Source organism: Marmota flaviventris, chromosome 10 (genome assembly GCF_047511675.1).
Source record: "Marmota flaviventris isolate mMarFla1 chromosome 10, mMarFla1.hap1, whole genome shotgun sequence".
NCBI classification, from domain to species: Eukaryota; Metazoa; Chordata; class Mammalia; order Rodentia; family Sciuridae; genus Marmota; species Marmota flaviventris.
In genome coordinates, this window is record NC_092507.1 from 18,026,614 (window position 1) to 18,051,456 (window position 24,843).

Consider the following 24,843-nt stretch of genomic DNA (forward strand, 5'->3'; position numbering starts at 1 on the left):
CATCTTCTTTTCCTCTGAAAAGTTGATTTTTGAATGCTCTCTGGGGATGAGTAAGAACCTAAGCATAGAGTCCCAAGTCAGGTCTTTGTTCCCTTGTAGCTGGTACATCTCAGAATGTTGGTGTCCTTCATATGCTTGCCTTTTTGGTTTGATCTTGGCCCTTTCCCTGTCAAGTAGATCAGATAGAATACCTTATTTCTCGTGGAACTTCTCAGAGACAAACAACAGGGATGTAACTTAAAAGATTAAACTTCTCTTCTCCTTTTGACCCTCCACCAATCTGTGTTATTCAAAAACCTGAAAAAATTGCTTTTATCCTAGACGCAAATCCAGATCTCCTTCCCCTAGAAGACGGTCTTCCCCTGTCAGGAGAGAGAGAAAGCGCAGTCATTCTCGATCTCCCCGTCACAGAACCAAGAGCCGGAGTCCTTCCCCTGCTCCAGAAAAGAAGGAAAAAACTCCAGAGCTCCCAGAACCTTCAGTGAAAGTAAAAGAACCTTCAGTACAAGAGGCCACATCTACAAGGCAAGTTCATTTATTTATAAACACAATTTTAGACTGTTGATAGTGTCTGCCGATATGATATCTCTGAGTTTAAAACAAATTACTAGATCAGTGTAGTGGCACATGCTTGTAATCTCAGCTACACAGGAGGCAAACACAGGAAGATCACAAATTTGAGGCCAGCCTGGACAATTCAGCTAGCGAGACCATGCTCAAAATAAAAACAAAGGCTGAGGATGTAGTGCAGTAGTAGAGCATTTTCCTGGTGTGCTTAAGCGTAAGTTCAATCCCCAGTACTGAAGAAATGTTTGCCTTTTAGATGTTGAAAATGATAAAATTGACTTGTTCAGACAAAACTGCATACATTATAAGGAAAACACCGCAGAGGTGAATACTGTGTGTTGGTTGTATTGTTTCATTGTACATTGTTTTACAATGTTTTATATACTGTAATTTGACCTTTTTTTTTTTTTTTTTTTTGAGGGAGAGAGAAAGAGAGAATTTTAATTTTTTTTTTTTTTTAGTTTTCAGCAGACACAACATCTTTGTATGTGGTGCTGAGGATCGAACCCGGGCCGCACGCATGCCAGGCGAGCGTGCTACCGCTTGAGCCACATCCCCAGCCCCTAATTTGACTTTTTAAAGTTTTTTTTTTAGTTGTAGATGAACACAATACCTTTATTTTATTTTTATGTGGTGCTAATGATCGAACCCAGTGCCTTCCACATTCAAGGCAAGCACTCTACCACTGAGCTATAAACCTAGCCCTTGACTTCTTAATATATTGTGAATACTTGTTAGGGTTTTTTGGTTTATTTTTGTTGTTGTTTTGGTTTTTAATTGTGGTTAGAATTGTTAGTCACTGCCTGTGATCCCAGCAACTTGGGAGGTTGAGGCAGAAGTATCAGGATCACAAGTCCATCCTCAATAATTTTGGCAAGATCCTGTCTCAGAATAAATGAAAATAGCTGGGGGTGGAGCTCAGTGGTAGAACAACCTTGGGTTCAGTCCCCAGTACCAAAAAAAAAAAGAAGAAATTGTCACTTAGTGAGTTCTACTGATAAGTACATACCTTTTTGGAGCCAGAGAGAAGTCTTTGTTAATTTTTAAAACCTTGTTAAAAAAAATGTATATTATTATGTCATACTGACTTAACAGCTTGTAGTAGAAGAGGAAAAATAATAAGCTTTTATTTCCACAGTGACATCTTGAAAGTTCCCAAGCCTGAACCTATACCAGAGCCTAAAGAACCTTCTCCTGAAAAAAATTCCAAAAAAGAAAAGGAAAAGGAAAAGACTCGACCAAGATCTCGGTCACGTTCCAAATCAAGATCACGGACACGTTCTCGGTCTCCTTCTCATACTCGCCCAAGACGGCGCCATAGATCCCGATCAAGGTGAGTTGAAGTCTTAAGATCAGGACAAATTTTTTAAAAATTATTGATGGACTCAATACCTTTATTTTATTTTTATGTGGTGCTGGAAAATCAAACCCAGTGCTTTACACATGCTAGGCAAGCAGTTTACCACTGAACTACAACTTCAGTCCTCAGGATAGATTATTAAGTTGTATGTGCTATTTTCCTAAAGAATCATGTAAATAATATTAAAGTGGTAGAAAATATTTGTACAGATGTTGTTATTTGGATTTACACATGAACAATTTTCTGTATACCATAAAAATCTATGAATAAAAGATTGTAGCACTTGAAATTCATATTTTAAATCTGGCTTTTGGAAAAAACAGTCATGGAATTCTTTGCTCCAGATTTATTCAGTCTAATTCTGTCTGTTTCGACAGATCCTATTCGCCCAGAAGGCGGCCAAGCCCAAGAAGGCGGCCATCTCCTCGAAGAAGAACTCCACCGAGACGAATGCCTCCTCCACCAAGGCATCGAAGGAGTAGATCTCCTGTTAGACGGTCAGTGTTGTTTTAATTTGAAAGTGTGAAATGTCTTGACACTTTAGTATAATTTTTAAGAATAATTTCAGGATAATCTTCATTAGTGAAAGAAAGATCTCATAAATGATATTATAGATGTGTTGTAAAGAGCAGTAGTGCATTTGAAGTGTAATGCTGTTTGAGCTGTAAAAAATGTCTATTTCAGTTTTGAAAAATAAAAAAAAAAGAAATCTACCCTCTTGCGGATACTTAAATTTTTATCCTTTAGGATTTTACTAAGAAATTCTATCCAAGAAAGAGAATTAGTCACCTTCCATTTGACTTAACTTATGAAAAGTAGTTGAGTACAGGGCCACTAAGCTACCTTTTACCAGTTTTTAAATAATCCATTCACTATTATGCTTTAATTTTTTAAAGTGATTTTATTTCTCATACAGATGATGAGATAAATTGTATACAGTTCAAACAAAAATTGACTGTTCCCATAATCCTATTTCATTGATATTGGGGATTTGCTGTTTGTCTAGTCATAAAATCTAACCCTGCCAATACCAGTTTCTTTGCCCTGAATAATTCTGAAATAAGCATAAGGTAAAATTTTAGATTTAGAATGTATTACTAAAATGAGATTGTGAGTAGATATGTCCAAGTACAGGCCTAGAACACTTTTAGCAGAGTTTTGCTGCCTTAATAAAACATCCTGCCTGTTTTTGAAAGGAACCATGATGATGACCAAACTTCAGGTTGTACATTGGACAGGTTAGGGTATTTTGTTTTTGTTTGGTTGGTGTTACGGATTGAAACCATGGCCTTGAGCATGCTAATAAGTACATGCTCTATTACTGATTGTGCTTACTAAGCCATTTACAGTCAACCTTGCATGTCTGAGTAAGGTTTCTTTCAGGGAACCAAATCAATTTGTAAATAAAGAATAACATCAAATTAAAACTCCATGAAGTTTATTTCTTAATGCAGGTTTGTTGTAGATACACACAGAAATATATGATAAGTTCTTGAGGTGTATTGAACAATTATTCTATTAAAAATAACAGAATTGATGTTACTACTTAAAGGTGAGACCAGTGGTATAAATAAATGGTCAGCCATTTCAGGCATTGCACTTTTCTAAAATTGATTATTTCTCTTTAGCAGATAAGGAATGCTGGTGCTTTCTAGTAGAACAGTAGTGGAAACAGCTATTTCTTATAATTGGAGTTTTGCAAATAGCATGTTTTGATTGTGCTTACTAAGCCATTTACAGTCAATATTTTGCAGATTGTGTAAAATTCCCTTTCAGCCAGTTTTTATCTCACACTTAAGGTAGGGTTTCTTTTTTTCAGGTTCTCAGGAATTCTTCTGCCAAAGGTGAATTCTGCAGGTACACATAATTGCACAGAACTTACCACAGATTTTGCCGCAGAATTCAAGAGGCCCTGCTTCTAAGTTTATGTAGCTAAATGAATTCCTAATCTTGCACCTTTTTTTTTTTTAAATGCAACTTAAAGGTTGCCTGACTTTGTGTTATTAAATGAAAAACACTTTGCCATCCAATTTTGTATGCAAACTCCAAAACACCAGTATCTTTCCAAAGGAAGAAAGAGGCTGGTTGGTTATTGTGTTATAGCATTGAACTTGACAAGTTTTATAATTGGAGGGACAACTTCATCAGAAGTATTTATCATTATGTTATTTCTGTTTAATCTCAGAACTAGCTGTTTCCTGTTGTAGGTTATGATTTTGTTTCTCGTTATTTTTGACTGATTTATGTACTTAGCTACATAAACTCAAAAGTTGGATAAAAGTAGCTGTATTTTTATGTAAACCATACATGCCTATAAAGGTAATTTTTTATAAATGTGTAGTTTCTGAATATAAATACTTTATTCCACAGAAGAAGGCGTTCATCAGCATCCTTGTCTGGGAGTAGCTCATCATCCTCTTCATCTCGTTCCCGGTCACCGCCAAAGAAGCCTCCCAAGAGGACATCTAGCCCCCCTCGAAAAACTCGTAGGTTATCTCCTTCAGCAAGTCCTCCTCGGAGAAGACACAGGCCATCACCTCCAGCAACTCCTCCACCAAAAACTCGTCATTCCCCAACACCCCAGCAGTCAAATCGTACAAGAAAAAGTCGTGTTTCTGTGTCTCCAGGGAGAACTTCAGGTAAAGGTAAAAATCAAACACACAAAAACATTATGTTCTCTTTTTGGCTACTCAGAGCATACTATCTGTGGTTGTCCCCTGTTCACTCTCGAAGTGTGAAGAAGTTTTTTGTTCTTACCTTTTCATGCTTTAAGTTCTTGGGTTGAAATAGAGACTTCATGTAAAAGTGGTTTGTTTTCTAGAATGCCCTCTGGCATTGAACAGTTTGAGAAATACATCACTAGCTGTGGACTGTTGGAAATGGGACAGCTAATTGAAGTATTGTCACTGATCAGGGTTCATTTTATTACTCGATGAGACTAGTTAAATTTTTCCCTAGAGATTGTTCATTTGATATCTTATTTGAGGACTTTGTATTCTTCCTTAATTCTTTATTGGCCACATTGTGCTCCCAAAGGAAGGACATGGTGTCCTTTTAAAACCTGATTTGTTTTTTTTAAATTTAGGTTCGAGGCAGCGTTCTTCTGAGTATTGTCCTTGCTTTGTTCTGCAGATTGATTTCTATGAGGAATTTATGATCTGTGATCCTGCCAGGCAGGTAGAATGTTGTGTTAGTCTGAGTGAAGGTTGTGGTCTTTTTTTTTTTTGCACTAAATACAAAAATATAAGATCCATCTGAATTGTGCTTAGGGCTGGAATGATACAGTCAGCTTGCAAGGTAAGTAGTAGGGGAGACGGGAATATTGTAAAAGCTACTACAGTGATTGGATATTTTTTCTTTTTATTCTTTTTAGTTATACATGACAGTAGAATGTATTTTGACATACATACATGGAGTATAACTTCCCATTCTTGTTGAACATGATGTGGAGTTGAATATTTACATATGAACATAGAATATCTGTTTCATCCCACATATCAGAGAATATTCAGCTTTTGGGTTTTGGGGATTGGCTTATTTCATTCAGTGTGATAGCCTCCAGTTCCATCCATTTACTGACAAATGCCATAATTTCATTCTTCTTTACGGCTGAGTAATATTCCATTGTGTATATACCACATTTTCAGGTATTGAAGGGCACATAGTTTGGTTCCATAGCTTAGCTGTTGTGAATTGAACATCAATGAGATATTAAGGAATAATTTTCTAGGTTACCATATACTAAGATTCTGATCACTCTGAAAATCTTCAGTATATGTTAGTGAACTTCGTGAGTCCAGGGTTTCTAGTAGGCTACTATGCTGGCGTATCTTGACATCACATCACCTCCCTATACTGTGCAGTATGGTGATATCTAGAGAGGCCAATTTTGCTTTGCTTTTTCTTGACTTCTGTGACAACACACGGGCATAGACTTAGCTGTCCGTGGAAGGAACCCCAGCAAATAATGGCAACCCACAAAAAGTAATGTGTAGATTATTTTCAAATTTTAAATCAAATTACTTTGGTAACACATCATTAAATACGATGTAGTTGTTAAGTATGGGAGGGGGCATAAACATACACTGTATTACTTTTTGTTCAAAATTGGGAAAATGTCAGTTCGTTCGTAAACTCTGATTATCATATCCAAATTTGTTGCTGTTGCCCTGGTCTATTTGTCTTTTCCTGTGAAGTTTTCTTTCCTTTGTCTGGAGCCAGAATGCTCTCTAGGGAAAGAATATAAATGGTCCCCACTGTTGCTTTGCAAAAGCACAACAAGTTAACAGTTTTTCCATTTACATTCAGATAGCCAAAGAGTTACTGAAAGGACTAAACAGAAGGACTAAATCCTGGTTAAAATAGAATGTCTAAGAATTATCAGTTACCTTTTTAAAGGAGTGCACAGGTGCTGTCCTCCTGTGTTTTGGCATATGCTTTTTGCAAACACGATACAATGAATACATGTATGGGAGAGAAGTCTTAGTGGAGGACAAGGAACTGGTTGTATTACTTTAGGTTCTGGAATAGTGCTTCCCAGTCCAAATAGAATGCAGACAAACCAGACACTGTGGACAGTGTTGTCAGAGGTTTCCTTATTATGTCTACTGAAGATGAGTATTGTGTTGAGCTGCTTGGAAATAATCTTTTATTTTGAATTAACATGGTTTCTATCCTCTGATGAAATTTGAGAGTTAGAAAAGACCTTAGCAGTGGTCATCTAAACAGGTTCTCGCGTTAAGTAACATGGTCAAGGTCAACCAACCAGGAATAGATTTAAGTTCTCATTCCCAGTTAAGTAATAAATACTTTGCCCAGCTTTCCTACGCCCAAATGCTTCTTTGATTACTGAAGGAGGGAGATGGAGGGCAAGATGAATTTATTCAGTTTCTGTATCATTCCTTCATTTCAGTCTCTGTGTGGATAATTAGAGTAGGTACACCGTTGAAATATAATGAAGTTCACGGTTGTATTTCATGTAGCAGCCATTAATCAGGGCCCTGGGTCTCTGCTGTTGATAGTGGGGGCCTGTGAAGTAGGAGGGAGGGAGGAAAATTTTTTTGAGAAAATTGGGGGTAAATTATTTGGAGTAAAATATACAGTCTCATCTGAAAGGGGTCTTAGAGAAACATTTTATAATCAATGGCATGTCACAGGTAAATTGGCATTGTCTTAACACATAAAATAATGCTTTATTCAGTGAGATAATCTTGAACAGGGTCTGTCTATAGCTGTGGAGATGGTAATTTGAGTTTATTTAAATAACCTTAGCCATATAAGTTATGCTCTGTATACACTTAATGGTTATTTTACTATTTCTGGCTACAGAGTGACTTTACAAGTGATCTTTTGGGTAAGTCTAAGAGATTAACAATTAATAGAACTGGTAAAGTAAATTTAAAATTCTGGTTTTAGAGTTGCCTCTTAGATTACTATCTTCATGCTAGAATGATTTTGCCCCTTGGATACTTATGGTAAAACATCAGTAAGATAGCCAAGAGGGTGGTATAAAAATCTAGAAAAGTAAACCTGGAACATTATCATTTATAATATTAATGATGTGTGGCTCAGTCCTACCAAAGTAGGAGTACATAATGGATTCTTGTCTGATGGTATAAATATTAATAATTTAAGATGGTTTTAGTTAGCCAGGTTATTAATGAGAGGATGAATTGGATTCCAAATGTGTTATTTCCATTGTGGGGGTGGGGGAAATGTTTAGTTTTATTATTTAGTAAGCAGGCATTTCCCAACTATCTTGCAAACATAACCACATTTTTAATGTTTCTTGGAGGAAAATGCATTCTTCCATCCAACCAACCAGTTTCAAAAACAAGTTTTGAAACCAAGTTTTCCAGGGTGGTTACTTGGGCATGTGGCTTTATGGATAACTAGATTCCTTTCATAATTGGTTCAGGAATTGAGGATTAACTGATATTTAAAAGTAGAGTCTGTGGACTGAAACACAGCCTCAAAATAGTTAAAATATTTCCTTGAATTTGTTAAAGTACAAGTTTTGATATACTTTTTCCATCCTTATTTCCTCCCATAATATATGATGACTAAAATTAGAAGCTAATCATTATTTTCCCAGTTCTGTAGTCAGTCTATATGCCTTGTATAATCATTAATAAAATTCTGGTCATTGAGAGAGGTAATTTCTTGTTTAATTACTTTAAAAAGATCAGATTACTGTTAGATCACTAGTTCTCTTAAGTACTGCCCTTTGGAGTAAGCCATTACAGAATTCTGAATATGTGTCTGAGATGTCACTGCATTCTGGGTCAAACATCCCATGGTGATTGCATTCATCACGCAAAACAGGTTAAGAATCCTGTTAATATTAACAAAACAGGTTAATAATCAAGTTAATCTGTGGTAATTTAATGATTATGTCTATATATACTACTGATTCTGGTTGTAGCGTGGATGGATATTTTTAAGCAGAGATACAAGTTGGGAATCAAAACTGATGTCCTGAAAAGAGATTCTTGGGTTCATATTCTAGCTCGAGTACATTGTCTCTGTCACTGGTGAAGTTTCCTTGAGCCTCAGGTTTCCCTTATAAAATGGAGCAGAGGAGTAGAGAGGATATGATCCTAGCAACAGTGCTTAACAGTACGTATAATGCAGCAAGTTTAGAAAAGGTGGTTGTCATAATTTTCCACAGTGTTCATAATAATGGCTAATTGATGGATCTCCTACTGTTTCAGATATAGAACTGGTTTTGTGTTTTCTCCTTTTATTTCTTAATTCTTTGGGAAGAATCTTTCAGTCTTGGTGTTTGGTAATTTTTGTTATTGTGAAGATTTCATGCTACATAAAAAGCCTTCAGGCTCTTGGGTGTGGCCATTTATTTCTCATTTCTAGATCCAAGTGTCTTCCAGAAGAAATTTAACCAGTCTCATTTCTTAATCATTTATCATCTTTATTGCTTTTTTTGAATCCAACTATACTGGTTTTTTAAAAACTTTTATATCAATGAAGTCTCCAAAGTTGAATGTGTTAGTTGTGAGGCTCAAGTAACACATAGCATAAAGCTAGTTCTACTTATAACAGCTCCCAGTTGTGTGGGGTTTTTGTTTGTTTGTTTGTTTTATTTTTGTTATGGGTTTCTCTTGAGAATCTCACAGTTTGGAAGAAATTATTGTAGAAATTTGAGGCTTTTCATTAAACATTTAAAAATTCCTACCACTACCTCAGATAATGACAACAAGGTCTTACAGAAATATTTTTTTAAGTTCTTAGTAAATTCTTTTTTTTTTAAATTCATACCTATATATCTTATGTCATCTTTTGTTGAAAGCTTTTTTCCCCACTTATTTTTTATAGTGACAAAACATAAAGGTACTGAGAAAAGAGAGTCACCTTCACCAGCACCAAAGCCTAGGAAAGTAGAGTTATCTGAATCAGGTAAGTTTTGTTGGTGGTTTTTTTCTCCCCTCTGGTTGTATACAAAGTATATTCACACCAATTCATGTCTTCATACGTGTACCTTGGATAATAATGTCCATCACACTCCACTATCATTTCTAACCCCATGCCTCCTCCCACCCCTCTGCCCTATCTAGAGTTCGTCTATTCCTCCCATGCTCCCCCTCCCTACCTCACTATGAATGAGCCTCCTTATATCAGAGAAAATATTCAGCATTTGGTTTTTTGGGGATTGGTTAACTTCATTTAGCATTATCTTCTCTAACTCCATCCATTTACCTGCAAATGCCATGAGTTTATTCTCTTTTATTCTCTAAGTAGTATTCTACTGTGTATATATGCCACATTTTTTTGTTAGTGGGTTTTTTAAAAGATAATTTGCCCCCCCTTTTTTTTCAAATTTGGTTCTTCCCTCTGGTTGAAGGGAATGATTAATGATATAGCATATGGCTAACAGTTAACGAAAATAACATTTATAAAATGGTTAGGACCCAGCCTGACCTGTAATAAATGCTTAACTAAATTTATCTTTATTTCATATGGTACTTATATTGCTTGACACTTACTTAAAAGTTGGAGAATCTATTTTCCTATTCAGATATGTCAGACTATCTGTATGCATAACTAAAGAAGCACTTTCTAAATGCATCCATCTTTCAGAAGAAGATAAAGGTGGCAAAATGGCTGCAGCAGATTCTGTGCAGCAGAGACGCCAATACAGACGACAGAACCAGCAGTCTTCTTCTGGTATGGCCATTGACTTAAAATTTTTTTTTTTTATCTGCGCCCCTCCCCACTTTTAAGTAAAAAAAGACTATAAACAATCATGGCTGGGTGTAGTGGCACACACCTATAATCCCAGTATCTCAGGAGGCTGAAGCAGGAGGATCTCAAGTTCAAAAGCCAGCCTCAGCAAAAGCAAGGTGCTAAGCAACTCAGTGAGACCCTGTCTCTAAATAAAATACAAAATAGGGCTGGGGATGTGGCTCAGTGGTCAAGTGCCCGAGTTCAATCCCTGATCATCCCCCCTTAACACCCCCCACCCCCCAAAAAAAGAAATAATCATTAGTGTGTATTGATTATACACAAGAATTTGAGGGCTGGGGATGTGGCTCAAGCGGTAGCACGCTCACCTGGCATGCGCGCGGCCCGGGTTCAATCCCCAGCACCACATACAAACAAAGATGTTGTGTCCACCGATAACTAAAAAATAAATATTAAAAAATTCTCTCTCTCTCTCTCTCTCCCTCCCTCTCTCACTCTCTCTTTAAAAAAAAAAAAAGAATTTGAACCACATCGAAATGTTTGGGAGCAGGGTTGTCTGTCTCGTTTTCCCTCAGGTGTACATTCTTTTAAGTTGTTATGTAAGTAACTTAATTTAAGTAACTCCCAGTAACTTAGGAGGCTGAGGCACGATGATCATAAGTTCAAAGCCATCCTCAGCAACTTATGAAGAACCTGTCTCAAAATAATAAGGGATGGGGATGTAGCTCAATGGTAAAGTTCCTCTGGTTCCATTTCCAGTACCAAAACAAAAAAAGTAATAGATTTGGCTGAGAGTATAGCTAAGTAGAGCACATGATTTCTGTGTGCAAGGGCCGAGGTTCAATCCCTAGCACTAAATCAAAAAGTTAAAAACAATAGATCCTTTTTATAGAGTACAGTACCATATTAGACACCAGGCACTACAGTATATATCTGTAATCCCAGGTACTCAGGAGGCTGAGGCTGAAAGATTGAGAGTTCAAGCCTAGCTTGGGCAACATAGCAGAACCTTCTCTGAAAACGTAAAAAATAATAAGATAGAAAACAGGTATAAAACTGAAGTAGTATAGTTTTTTTTTCCTGATTCCCTAAATCTTCCCACCAAAACTTATATTCAGAATGTTTTTATGCATGTGTAGGCATCTTTGGCTCAAAAAGGTGGCCTGGTATATATATAAGTCATTTTTCCATGCTAGTCTTTATAAGTCAGCTTCATTCTTTTGCTAGCTATAGTATTTTCTTTGTTTTTGTTTTTTTGTTTGTGTGTGTGTATGATACTGGCAGTTAAACCCAGGGTGTTATAATTGTTGAAAAAACACTCTACTACTGAGCCACATCTCCAGTCCTTTTAAGACAAGGGTCTCCCGAAATTGCCAAGACACACCTCTAGTTACAATCCTCCTGTCTTGGCCTTCTGAGAAGTTGGGATTACAGACATATATCACCATACCCAGTGAGTTTCAGTGTTTTTTATAAGTATGTACCATAAGCTATTGAGCAGTCTGCTTATTTATTGAACATTAAGGTTTTTTCTCATAGTTTTCTTTTTTGTGTGTGTTGTACTTAAGCAGATATATCTGTAATTAGAATTGCTGGATTAAAAAATATGTATGGATGGGCTGGGGCTGGGTTTCAGCAATAGCACACTTGCCTGGCATATGTGAGGCACTGGGTTTGATTCTTCGTGCCACATGTAAATAAATTTTTAAAAAGGGCTGTTAACAACTAAAATATGTATATATTTAAAAAATATATATGGAACTGGGCATGGTAGCACACACCTGTAATCCCAGTGATTCAGGAGGCTGAGGCAGGAAGATCAAGAGTTCAAAACCACACTCAGCAACTGTGAGGCACTAAGCAACTCAGTGAGATCCTGTCTCTAAGTAAAATACCAAAAAAAGAGGCTGGACATGTGGCTCAGTGGTTGAGTGCCCCTGAGTTAAATCTGATATAAAAAAATATATATGGGAAAAAGGTTTTTTTTAATCCCAGATGCTTTATTATTTTTAGCTTATTTAGTGTTTGTGACTGAGTCTATGCACTGTCTTTGTTTTTCGTTCATAGAATGGAAACCACACTGTCTCACAGTTGGCATTAAGTGCTTCAAGTAACAAGAACCAATTTATTGTCTGGGAAATCACAACTTTTTAAAATATTTTTTTATTTATTTATATGTGGTGCTGAGGACACAGCCCAGTGCCTCACATATGCTAGGCAAGCACTCTACTACCGAGCTACATCCCCAGCCCTGTTTTGTATTTTATTCAGAGACAGGGTCTCGCTGAGTTTTTTAACGCCTCATCGTCTCAAGCCACTGGGATTACAGGCGTGCGTCACCATGCCTAGACAAGTCATGATTTCTTTTTTTTTTTAAGTTATAGATGGACACAATATCTTTAGTTATCTCTTTATTTTATGTGGTGCTGAGGATCAAACCCAGGGCCTTACTCATGCAAGGCAAGTACTCTGCCACTGAGCCACAGCCCCAGCCCAAATCATGATTTCTTAAAAGACATATTTGTATTGTTTTGATTGGATTGCATTATGAATATGACTTTCTGATTTATATAATACTTAATTGGGCTGGACTTTGAAGTATATGTTATCTAACACAGAATGTATCTATGCTTGCTTACCCTATATTCAGAAAACCTAGACAAGCTCGTTTAAGCACAGACCTAGGATAATTTTTTGTTTTATTTTGTACTGTGTAATTGTAGACTCTGGCTCCTCCTCCTCTTCAGAAGATGAGCAACCCAAGAGATCACATGTGAAGAATGGCGAGGTAGGCAGGCGGCGGAGACATTCCCCTTCTCGCAGTGCCTCTCCTTCACCACGGAAGCGCCAAAAAGAGACCTCTCCTCGGTAACAACTTTTCTTTAATGGTCTTCCCTGATGTTCTATAGCTGTGGTGAAAGTTCATAATTTAAAGAGTGGGCTATAGGATTATTTTAGAATTTGGTTCATTCCTTCATTTCAAGAACTTTGAGGAGGTGGTTGGATTTTGTTTGGGTTTTAGGTTTTTGGGTCCCCGCATCTTCATTAGTAATTACTAATATTTAATAAGAACTAGGTAAGTTTTGAGTCAGTGTATCATACATATGCATGACTAGATGAATAAGCCAGTTAAATCATAGCATTAATTCCTGAACATTTTTAAAAATATCTCCTTCAGTAGGGGTTAACTCCATCAAAGTAAATAATTTAGTGAATGGAATTCTTGACATTTTTTTTTTCTCCACTGCTCTCAGGATGCAGATGGGAAAGCGATGGCAATCGCCAGTGACTAAAAGGTTGGTTAGAAACTGCTTTGTAAATTAAGGGCACCTACCAAAAGTTTAGTGCCTTAAATTCCTATTTAGGACCATATCCTGTTCTTAGATATGTAGTGGACTGTAGAATTGTACCCGAAGTGTTCATTTTAGAGCTTCGTTTGAACTTCAATTTTGAATATCTTGTTACCATTTGGATCAACTTACATCAAGGCACGCACAGTTTGAGCAACATATAGGTATTTTCTAATAATTGGATAATACCTCCCTAGATTTAGTAGTGGAAGGGACTTTGTGGTGACTTAAAGCAAGAAAAACTTAGAAGTTAAAAGTTAACATAAGGCTTTGGCCCTATTCATTCTTTCCGTAAATACAGATTTGGGTATCCTTGTGCAAAATGCTTGGGGACCAGAGGTGTTTCTGATTTTGCAGTTTTGGGTGGACTTGCAAGTTGAGCATTTCTAATCCAAAAGTGTGAAATCCAAGACTTTTTGAGTACCAAGCAACTCAGAGTTTCAGACTTTGAAGCTGTTTGGATTTTCATATAATGGATGCTCATCCTATGTTTATTCTTGTGCTCTTTATATCTCAGACTTTGAAGATGGGTTATTTTAGGTAATCTCATTAATAAGGAGTGTTGTATTATATGGGACAAAGCAGGTTTATTTACACTGTAGAAGAAACCATTTATTGATATAAAAGCCAAAAAAGATCATTAGATATTACAGTATTTTCCCATCTACAGTGATCTCTGGATTCTGTGAAATTGCTAGCTCAATAAAGTGTTTTACAGAGTTAGGTTAGTAATAGGATTGCCCTATTTTGGAACTACTTTCTGTTCTGGAAAGACATGCCTCATAACAGGAAATTCAAAACTAATGTTATATTGCCTTGTTCTAGTTGGTGGTGGTTTTTTTTTTTTTTTGGTAGTAGTAGTAGGTAGAATACTTTTTATTTTTATGTGGTGCTGCTGAGGATCGAACCTAGTGCCCCACACATGCTAGGCAGGCACTCTGCCACTGAGCTACAGCCCCAGCCCCCTCTAGTATATTCTTATTTTGTTCTGGGTGGGGAAAAAGGTATTTTAGCTGGACATGGCTGCACACACCTGGAATCCCAGCTACTTGGGAGGTGGAGGCATTTGCATTTTTTATTTCTAGGCAAGGTCTTTAGTTGCCAAGGCTGGCCTTGAACTTGGAGTCCTCCTGCCTAAGCCTCCCATGTTGGTGGGATTACAGGTATGTAACACCACCCCTGGCTAGTAATATTACTTACCAGAGAACATTGAAGCCAGCTTAAAAGACTCTCACTTAAACTTAAAAGATTCTCATAATAAAATAAAGGGCTAGAGATAAAAATTCAGTGGTAGAGCACCCCATATTCAGTTCCCAGTGCTGCAGTCAGTCCATCTACTATCAGATGTCTAGGATTTAAAGATGGAAGAATAATTATTTGGAATTGTCCTTCAATATCATATTTTAGGAGAGGAGATATAGCGTGGTTTTGAATATTTCATGTGTAAAGTGTTAAAAATGAAGTTAGTCCCCACAAACCATAAGCAAATTTTAAATGGGAAACGAAATTTAATGAATTCAAGGATGTTTTTCCTATCCAAGGAGAACCAAGACCTAGTAAACTTTAGATTCTAATTACATATTTACAGGAAACCTCAATCCTATCCTAAGCAAATAAATTAAGAACTAATTATTTGAACTATTTTGTATATGTGAACTAACCAAAAGAAGACAAATTGGCTTGGAATATATTTTAATGTCTTTTGTAAGGCAGCAAGGCTTTATTCTAATTTTTCATATGTGTTGGTTAAGTGTGCAACAGAGCTCAAAATTAAGGTTTATGTGATCCTCAACTGCATTTTAACCACATAAATCTAAAATTTTGGATCTTAACCCAGTATAGCTTTAGTAGTTGGACAGTTTTTGTCTTTGGGATAGTGCTGTTAGATAACAGTGTACAAGTGGATATGTATTCTTACAAATTAAGAACTAGGAGCAGTGATACCCGAATCTGGGTCTTAAGCCAAGTCTGTATTGGAGAGTTGTAAAGCAGTAGTTCCTAACAAGGAACCAAAATCACCTGAAGATTTTTTTCAGCAAACACCTGACTATATTTAGCCCATACCCGGTGAGCATAAATCTCACAGTTGTATTTTTCCAAATGATTATTTTTTGCATTCCAATTATAAAGGAGCACTCTGAAACAATCTTTTGCAAACTTTATTTCAACCTGTGTCATGTTAAGAATATTCTTTGTTGTAACCTAGAGCACCTCTTTTATGCCTGCAGCATATTTCACCAAACAATATTTATCCTTACCACAAATGAAACATTGGTTTTTGAAGAGCACTGCTCTAGAACATGTATAACCAAGTGCTGTCCCTTGGGCTAATGAAAACTGAAAGTTAGGTCTTCTGGGCACTTCATTATAAATGCCACTGACTCCAAACAACTTAAATTCTTCTTTGCTTTAGTGGTAGACGGAGGAGAAGTCCCTCCCCACCACCCGCCCGAAGGCGACGCTCTCCTTCTCCCGCTCCTCCTCCTCGGCGGCGCAGATCTCCCACACCACCACCACGGCGAAGGTACTTTGTCAGATATTTGTATGAAAAGCCCAGAACTCACAATCACAGAAAATAAAACGGTGTAAGGGGTAGGGTACAACTTTATGAATAAACTGAAACCATTAAATTGTATACTTTAAATGGGTGAAATTTTACAGCATGTAAATCACACATCAATAAAGATATTAGTTTAAAGGTGGTATGAAATTATTACAAAAAGAAAATACTAACTTTAGAATATAGAATCTGAGCAGATGCCTCTTTAATCAAAGCATCCTCACTAATACATATTGGCAGTATGTGCTTTCCAAATATACCTGTAATATTATTTACCAGTTATGCCAGACCATAGTCTAATTTATTAGCAAATGTGATACAAACTCAAATTGAAGGTCAATTCTACAAAGTAAGTAACCAGCCATGGGTGGTGTCGCACACCTGTGATCCCAGCAAGTTGGAAGGCTAAGGCAGGAGGATTACAAGTTCAAGGGCAGCCTTGGCAACTTACAAATAAAAAAGGCTGGGGTTGGGATGTGGCTCAAGTGGTAGCACGCTTGCCTAGCATGCATGAGGCACTGGGTTCGATTCTCGGCACCACATACAAAATTAAAAAAATAAAGATATTGTGTCCACCTAAAACTGAAAACTAAACATTTTTAAAAGGGGGGGGGGCTGAGGATGTAGCTCAGTGGTAGAGTGCCCCTGGGTTCACTTTCTTGTAACACATAAACACACACCAGAGTTATGTCAGTCATGAATTACTGAGGAACCATTGTAGACTGGTTGCAACTAAGGAGATCTAGGATCCTGGAACAGAAAAAAGGATGTGTATTAGTAGTAAACACGGAGAATATTGATACTTTAATTACTATAAAGTTAATGTTGATGTAGTACTATGGTTTGGGTAATTTTTATAGTTCCATAAGTTGTTAACATAGTAGCAGGTTTTCACTTGTTTTGTGACTCTTTAAAATCACTTAAAATAAAAATTAGAGGGGGAAAACATGGTTTATTGGTATAAAACACTAACAGGCAGTATAATGGCTGACTACCACTCTTTAGTACCTGTTATGTGCCAGGTAAAGTGTTAGATGCTTTTTATGTAGCTTACCTGTAGTCCTCAATGTAATCTTGCTTGGTAAGTGGTATTCTTTTTTAGGTGAGAAAGTGGAATAGGTCAGAATTACTATACCAAGTGCTGCTCTGTCACATTGCCCCCAAACTGGCTAATTGTAAATCTGATTTTGGATGAGAATTCCTCAGTGTTCAGTCTTACAAGTGTAATTCCTAAGAAGCACATAAGGATTGTATGGAAGTGAAGCATCAAGAGGAAGGCCAGGATGGGTGTTTGTTTACAGACATGCATGTCCACTTACAAATATATTTTCTGCCCGCTGCTAACTATAGGGTGCTAGTAACTTCTGGTTACTCTGGCCCCATGCATTTGATTTCCTGATCTGTTGGACGTTTTAGCTTATACTGGTGATGTATGTTTCTCCTAGGACTCCTTCTCCTCCCCCTCGTCGGCGCTCACCTTCCCCAAGAAGATACTCTCCTCCAATACAGAGGAGATACTCTCCTTCTCCACCTCCAAAGAGAAGAACAGCCTCTCCTCCACCTCCTCCTAAACGAAGGGCATCTCCATCTCCACCACCAAAGCGCCGGGTCTCCCATTCTCCTCCTCCCAAACAGAGGAGCTCTCCAGTCGCCAAGAGACGTTCGCCTTCTTTATCATCAAAGCATAGGAAAGGGTCTTCCCCAAGCCGCTCTACCCGGGAGGCTCGGTCGCCACAACCAAACAAACGGCATTCTCCCTCGCCACGGCCTCGAGCTCCTCAGACATCCTCAAGTCCTCCACCTGTTCGACGAGGAGCATCAGCATCACCCCAAAGAAGGCAGTCCCCATCTCCAAGTACTAGGCCCATTAGGAGAGTCTCCAGGACTCCAGAACCTAAAAAGACAAAAAAGTAAAAATATTCTGTACTTTTTGGTTAGGAATAATTAGTTGCATAGCTGTGTATATATGGAAATTCTCCCCCTGGCCCCCAAATCAAGAAGTTTTAGAAAGGAATAAGCTGTGAATATAAACTATTAAGGCATATTTTGGGTACTGGTGCTATTCACAAATCCTTTTTAATTTCAGGATAGTTTCTTACAGTGTAAATTAAATGCCACAGGATTTTGTTTGGTTCTTAATATATTGGGGGTTTGAGCAGTGTGCTTCCAAAAGCAAGCTCTGAAGTGTTACATAGAACATTTCTTCTGTGTGCATATAACATGGGTGAAGGCAGTCTTAACCCTAAGGAATGTGCGTTACTCATTTCCTATAGGAAGGATCGTTAATGAGGGAGGATTGTGGGGCTTGAGACCTAGATTATGTAAATTTGATGTGCTAGTAGACTCAACTAGTGCTGCAAAATGTTTGTAATCTAACCTGATTATATGTTGTAGTTGATTATTTTCTCTTAGAAGTAGATGTTTGTTGTCGGTGCTAAGCACTTTGTTTTGTCTTCCTCATGTAGGGCTGCCTCACCAAGCCCACAGTCCGTAAGAAGGGTCTCATCCTCCCGATCTGTCTCTGGATCTCCTGAACCAGCAGCTAAAAAGCCCCCAGCACCTCCATCCCCTGTCCAGTCTCAGTCACCCTCAACAAACTGGTCACCAGCGGTACCGGTCAAAAAGGCTAAAAGCCCAACACCGAGCCCATCGCCAGCCAGGGTTTGTGTCTGCCTTGTTTTGAACATCTTTTGCAAATTTTAGGTCTGGTCACTGAGAAGTAGAGAAAATATCAGTATTAAAATATTGGAGTTCAAACTCTTTCTCCTTTGTGAATCAAACCTAATCTTGGACAGATTTCTATATTAAATAAAGTCAGTGGTTAGAATTTATTGAATTGTATAAGCCAATTGGATTGTGAAGTATTTTATGTAATTGCTTTAAAACATGAAATTACAATTTATAGAGGCGGAACTGTAGCTTAATGCCCTGGAGTCAATCCCAGCACCAAAGAAAAAAAAATAGATTCAATTATAGCAGGAGCTTTTTTTTTTTCCCTTCATAAATTAATTTGATACACAGATAGTAAGTGACTTTTGATGAGTCAGCCTCTGATTTTGAGTTCACAATGGTGTGAAACTGCATTCAGTAGAGACTTTGAATTTTGAATGTTGATCTTTTCCTAGGTTAGTGATCAGAACAGTCATTCTATTTTTCACTTTCATATTATTCAGTAAGTTACATGAGATACTAAACAGTTGATTATAAAATAGACTTTGTATTTGGATGATTTTGCCGAGCTATAGGCCATTGTAAGTGTTCTGAGTTTACTCAAGGTATTGGCTAAGCTTAAGCCATAATGTTCAGTGGGTTAAGTGTATTAAGTGCCTTTTCAACTTCAATGCTTTCAACTTACAATGGGATCACAAAGTTTATTAGGACATAAACCCATCATAAATTGAGAAGTATCTGCAGTTAAGAGGAACAAATCATTCTTATTCTAATGATAGGCAAGGTCAAATAGTGACTAGAGATAATGACATTTCACACAGATGTGTTAATAGTCTATAGCTGTGCATTTATTAAAAAACCTGCTACATCTTAGGCAAGGGTTGTGGATAATTTACAGATATTTCTTACTTCTGTTTTCTTTCTGTAGTCGTATGGATCAAACCCACAGCCTCGTGGATGCTAGGCAAGTGCTCTACCACTGAGCCACATTTCTAGTCCCCTGACATTCCTATTTAATCTTCAAGTTCAGGAGCTGGAAATGAACTCAACTGTAGTTAGGCCCTGACTCGTTCTAGTCTTGGAGACCTTAAATTCTAAAGTTTGGAATCCTGGCTTAAAGTTAGTTAGGGAAAATTTGTAAGAATCAGTTACCTTCAAGGACATTCGCTATTAGAATTTGTGAAGTTCACCTTTGCTGTAACCGTGAGGCCCCTGAAGTCTGGAGATTGTCCATTTAGGTGTTCCCTTGAGGAAATAAAATGTTCAGTGGACACAATTTTTAATTAGATTGATTATCTTGCTGTCATTTTTCTGGATTTCTAGAATTCAGATCAAGAAGGAGGTGGAAAGAAAAAGAAGAAAAAGAAGGACAAGAAACACAAAAAGGATAAGAAACACAAGAAGCACAAAAAACACAAGAAGGAAAAGGCAATGGCCGCAGCTGCTGCTGCGCCTGTGACCCCTGCAGCCATTGCCGCCGCCACAACCACGTCAGCACAGGAGGAACCTGAGGCAGCACCGGAGCCCAAGAAGGTATCTACTGACTGTTCCGCCTTGTGGACAGATGAGAAGAAATCATTCGATTTTTTTATTTTTATTTTTTTTTTTTTAAGAAATAGCTAACTTATTTTTTCCTCTAATAATTGGCTCCCTAGCTGTTATTCATATTTTTGGTGACCTGCCAAGAATATGAACATAAATGGCTGCCCAAAAATCTTATTATTTTTTAAAATACTTTCTTTTGGGGGGCTGGGGATGTGGCTCAAGCGGTAGCGCGCTCGCCTGGCATGCGTGCGGCCCGGGTGCGATCCTCAGCACCACATACAAAGATGTTGTGTCCGCCAAAAACTGAAAAGTAAATATTAAAAATATCTCTCTATCTCTCTCTCTCTCTCAAAAAAAAAAAAAAAAAAAAAAACTTTCTTTTAATTTTAAACAAAATTTATATATCATACAGCTGGCCCATTAATTAAAGTGCATAGCTCATGGTGTTTAGCATATCCAGAGTTGTGCAGCCATCATCACAATGTAATTCTTTACTCAGCATTTCTCCCTCGTGTCTCAATACTTAATAGTGTGACTTTCTGGATTTTCAGGAGACTGAAAGTGAAGCTGAAGATAACCTTGATGACTTAGAAAAGCACCTGCGAGAAAAAGCCCTGAGGTCCATGCGGAAGGCTCAAGTGTCCCCTCAGTCTTAGGTGGAAATGTTTGTTACGATGTAAATTTTATTTGGTTTGTACTCAATTCAATTTCAAAATTGCTAAAATGTGTTTGAGCTTTAGACTATAACATTTGTTGTAATAATTGCTAGGTTGAAGTTCACCATGTTTAAAAAAAAAGGGCATGGATTTACATTGCAAAAGGTGTCCACAGTGTATTAGTGACATTCTTTCATTGACAGCTGACATAAATTCATTTAGAGTGAAATATTTTAAGCCAAAAATAATCCCTTTTTTAAAAAAGGGGGTTTAAGTATTGTTGGCATTCTCATGGTTCCTCTACACTCTCCTGGCTGTTCCCACAGGTTTGTTTTTTGTTTTGTTTTTCTTTTTTTTTTTCGCCCTCTCTTTTTCTTTACTTTTTCTCATTTGACTATTACCACCATTTAAGTTATGCTGCCAACCTTGTATGGTTTGTAAGCTTTCCCAGAAATAAGACCACTGCTGAACTACCACAAAAGTATAAATGAACATTTTAATGCCACAATCTTTCCTGTTGCCTGTGGAGCTTTTGCTGAAATGAATCAGGATTCGAGCTCTAGAATGAGACAGAAAAATGAACACATGCTGTTCGCCAGGACACTGGGTTTATAGTAATGTTACAAGTTGATTCGGAACACTGGAATTTCATCCTACTCTGTTCTTTTTGATTTTTCTCTTTTCATCTCCCCCGCCCCTTTTGTAAAGGCAGTTAAATAGTCCCAGGAAGGATCCTTCAGTTAACCTAAAATTTTGTTTTATAAAATGTCACAGCTCCATTCATATTTTTGTCTTGTTCTTCCAATTGGTATATACAGCTTTCAGAGCTCTTGTATTTGGAAGGCTGGAAGGGCCCAGACTTTGAAAATAGTGTCTTGGTTTCACTGTTTTTGTTTCTCTCTCTCTCTCTCTTTTTTTTTTTTTTTTTTTTTTTAAACTAAAGCTATATAAAGCTCGTGGATTAAACAGAATAAATTTCTAAATTTAAAAATGTTTGCCGCTTCCTCTTTCTTGTCTCAGTACTGCAAGAAAATTATCTTTCTTAGAAATCTCTTTACCCTTTTAATGGGGAAACAGTTGGGCAGGAAAAATAATGGCAATGAAACAAAGGTTTATCATCTTTATTTTAATGATTACTATAAAGACTATAAAATACAGGGTGTGGTTGGAACATAAAATGCTGGAGGGACAAGTTCACCAGGCAAAGAGAAGAATTTCAGGCAGACACATGGGTGTACCCCCTGAGACATCCTGGCTTGTTCCCTGAGTGAATGAGGTGTAGGAATGACTGGAGCATACTCTGGCCATCCACAGACATTTTTGCATTTAAAATTTAGCCGAGAAGCTGGGCACAGTAGTATACTCCTGTAATCCCAGTGACTTGGGAGGCTGAGGCAGGAGGGTCTCAAATTCACAGCCAGCCTCAGCAACTTAGTGAGGCCCTAAGCAACCCGTTCCCCCAAAATAATATTTAACAGAGCAAAATAATTTTGAGAAAAATTTGGAATTGGTAACAGCATAAGGTAAAGGAGCAACATGCATATTGAAAGAAGTAGGGAAATGTTGACACCAGGAACCTAAGCCAAACCTGTTGACATTTGGGTAGTTAATTTTATCATAATTTCTGACAGTTGAAGCAAAAAATGAAAAGAAAATGCTAACAATTTTTAGTTTCAGGAAAACTTTTTTTTTTAACCTAAAATACATGGATTGTAAATGTACCTTCACCACTGAGGAGAGATTTCTACGCTGGTTGTTTAAATGATTTGCTTGATGAAAGTCCTGTGGGCTAAAGTAGTACAGCAGCTTCATGGTGGAGGATAGAATTTTATATGTATAGGAGTTTGACCTCTTTTGAGGCTGTTGCACAGGGCTTCCTCTTAATTGTGTAATTTTCTGACTGAGGGAAGATATAAAATGCCAGTTTCTAAAATGGTGGTTGCTGACTTGCCCTTTCCACTATGAACAAACCAGTTAACACTGGAGTGTTTGCATCTTCTTCAGCCTTTCCTTCACTTATCCACTTGTTCTGATTATGCCCTAGGCTTACATTCTTCCCCTTGACAGCTCGAGTTACAGTCCCAAGCAACTTCCATTTTGCCAAATTGAGCAGTCTCAGTTGTTGTATTAGCCCCCAGCCTCTTGGTTCAGTGATGTATTAAATCTCTGTTGAGTTCTGAGAGGCAGCTCTGGCTTACAGGTTCACCTTTTTTGATGAACTAGTTGTCCTATCTCACTAGCTGCTATTTTGTCTCTAATGGATTCTTTTGAGGGGGGCGGTACTTGGGATGAAGCCAGGGCTTCACACATGGCTGGGCAAGGGCTCTACCACTGAGCTACATCCTCAGCCCCACCCAACCCTTTTTGTTTTTTTTACTTTGAGACAGGGTCTCACTAAGTTCCCCAGGCTGATCTTGCAAACTTGAAATCCTTTTGCCTCAACCTCCCAAGTAGCTGTGATTGTAGGTGTGTGCCACCATGCCTAGCTCTACTGGATCCTTTCAAATAATTTACTGTTTGTCCTTGGTGGCCTTTCTTAACTTCATCTCTAGTTCTTGATTTTTAGGAGTGTGGGGAGACTATTGGTTGGTTATTACTATACCATGGGCCAGGAGAAGGTGGCATAGAAGGGTAAGGCATGCTTTCGGCCCAAGAAGGTGGATCTCCTCTCCTTTTTGATCCCAGTGGGTAAGTTTCTTCAGAAAACCCCCAGAAGCAGTGAGCCCCAAGGTGAAGTGGACTGGGAAGGCCTGGTCACAGTTGCTCCATTCTTGCAGGCTGGGGTGCAGGTTGAAAGTGGCTATGACATACCAGACTCTCCATCTGACTCCAGGGAGGTCTGGTGGGACAGCAAACTCAAACCGGCCTCTGCCAGGAAGCCAGTGGTGTTATACAGTGTGGCAGGATGGGAGGCTAAGCCAGGAACAGGAGCAGGGACACCCTCAGCCCCAGCCGTGAGGCACTTTGGGCCTGAACACTGCTCTGCTGAACACCTGCAGCACAAGCAGGGTGCCCTGGCTACTGGCCATAACCCACAGCATGATAGGAGACACTCCGCATAGGCTGGCCTCCTGGTAAGGCAAGGTTATGGGAGGAGATGGCATTGAAGCCAGCCTCCTAAAAAGTTCATTGGTCTTCACGAAGTTCACATTTGTCTACTTGGAAGCTTCTTTAGAAGGCCAACCATGACTGGATTTTTAAGTCCCAGATTTCTTGTGTCACCCAGCTAGTCTACAGCAACCAGGCCAGGCTCACATCAGTGTCCGCAGAGCTTCTGTCAGACTAATCCAAGACTGAGAGTGGAGAGAAGGTGCTGAAAGAGTTTTATAAGAGCCTGGGCATTTACAATCCCTGCTAGAGAGTTCCCTTCACTGTCCACTGGCAGATCTGCCTGGCTCTGGGCCACTTTGGTGCTGGTGCCAGGTGAGGGCAACAGATGATCCACCAGGGCTCAGTCCTACAGCAGCTCCTCATGAACACATCTAGCAAAGATCCCGCTAGACTGTGGGGGCCCAGAGAAGGGTGTCTTTGTCCACCATTCCTTTGTGAGCACAGCTCACCATACCCTCTTGTGCTGGGCAGAGGTGCTGTTCAGCAAGCCTGTCCCCAGAGGCAGCTGAGCCGACCTATGCAAAAACATGAGTTGGAACCTATAATCTCGAAGGACTGCATCCAGGTAACCTCTTTCCCAATCCCAGCCAGGCCAAGAATTCCCAGGATCTTCTCATGAACTTGCACTTCCATTTGCCATCTTTCATTGTAGCTCTCTCCTGGAGATTCTGTCTGGCCAGACACATGGACATCCCACAGGTGAGCTCTGCAGCCCTGAGGATGTTCCCATTGGTGGTGTTTGTGACCAGGATGACCTTCCTTGTTGTAGCTTCAAGATCTGTATTATCCATGCCTATACCAGCCCTACCCACAGCCTGGAGCTTC

General features: G+C 38.4%; 1 protein-coding gene across 9 annotated transcripts in view; it reads left to right on the top strand.

The window, feature by feature from the left end:
• Srrm1 (serine and arginine repetitive matrix 1) overlaps positions 1–21,900 on the top strand; it is a 29,186-nt gene extending 7,286 nt beyond the window's left edge. For 6 of the 9 annotated variants that reach the window (XM_027937068.2, XM_027937078.2, XM_071617490.1 and 3 more), the window contains 13 exons: positions 322–525; positions 1,706–1,900; positions 2,305–2,424; positions 4,298–4,572; positions 9,260–9,340; positions 10,022–10,108; positions 12,850–12,994; positions 13,381–13,422; positions 15,890–16,000; positions 17,482–17,946; positions 18,502–18,697; positions 20,030–20,239; positions 20,803–21,900. In XM_027937068.2, the coding sequence (XP_027792869.1) occupies positions 322–525; positions 1,706–1,900; positions 2,305–2,424; positions 4,298–4,572; positions 9,260–9,340; positions 10,022–10,108; positions 12,850–12,994; positions 13,381–13,422; positions 15,890–16,000; positions 17,482–17,946; positions 18,502–18,697; positions 20,030–20,239; positions 20,803–20,907 (2,236 nt within the window). In that variant the 3' untranslated portion in view covers positions 20,908–21,900. The remainder of the gene's footprint in view (positions 1–321; positions 526–1,705; positions 1,901–2,304; positions 2,425–4,297; positions 4,573–9,259; positions 9,341–10,021; positions 10,109–12,849; positions 12,995–13,380; positions 13,423–15,889; positions 16,001–17,481; positions 17,947–18,501; positions 18,698–20,029; positions 20,240–20,802) is intronic. The other 3 variants (XM_027937069.2, XM_027937070.3, XM_027937072.2) reach the window with 3 other exon arrangements.
• The last annotated feature ends 2,943 nt before the right edge of the window (positions 21,901–24,843 follow it).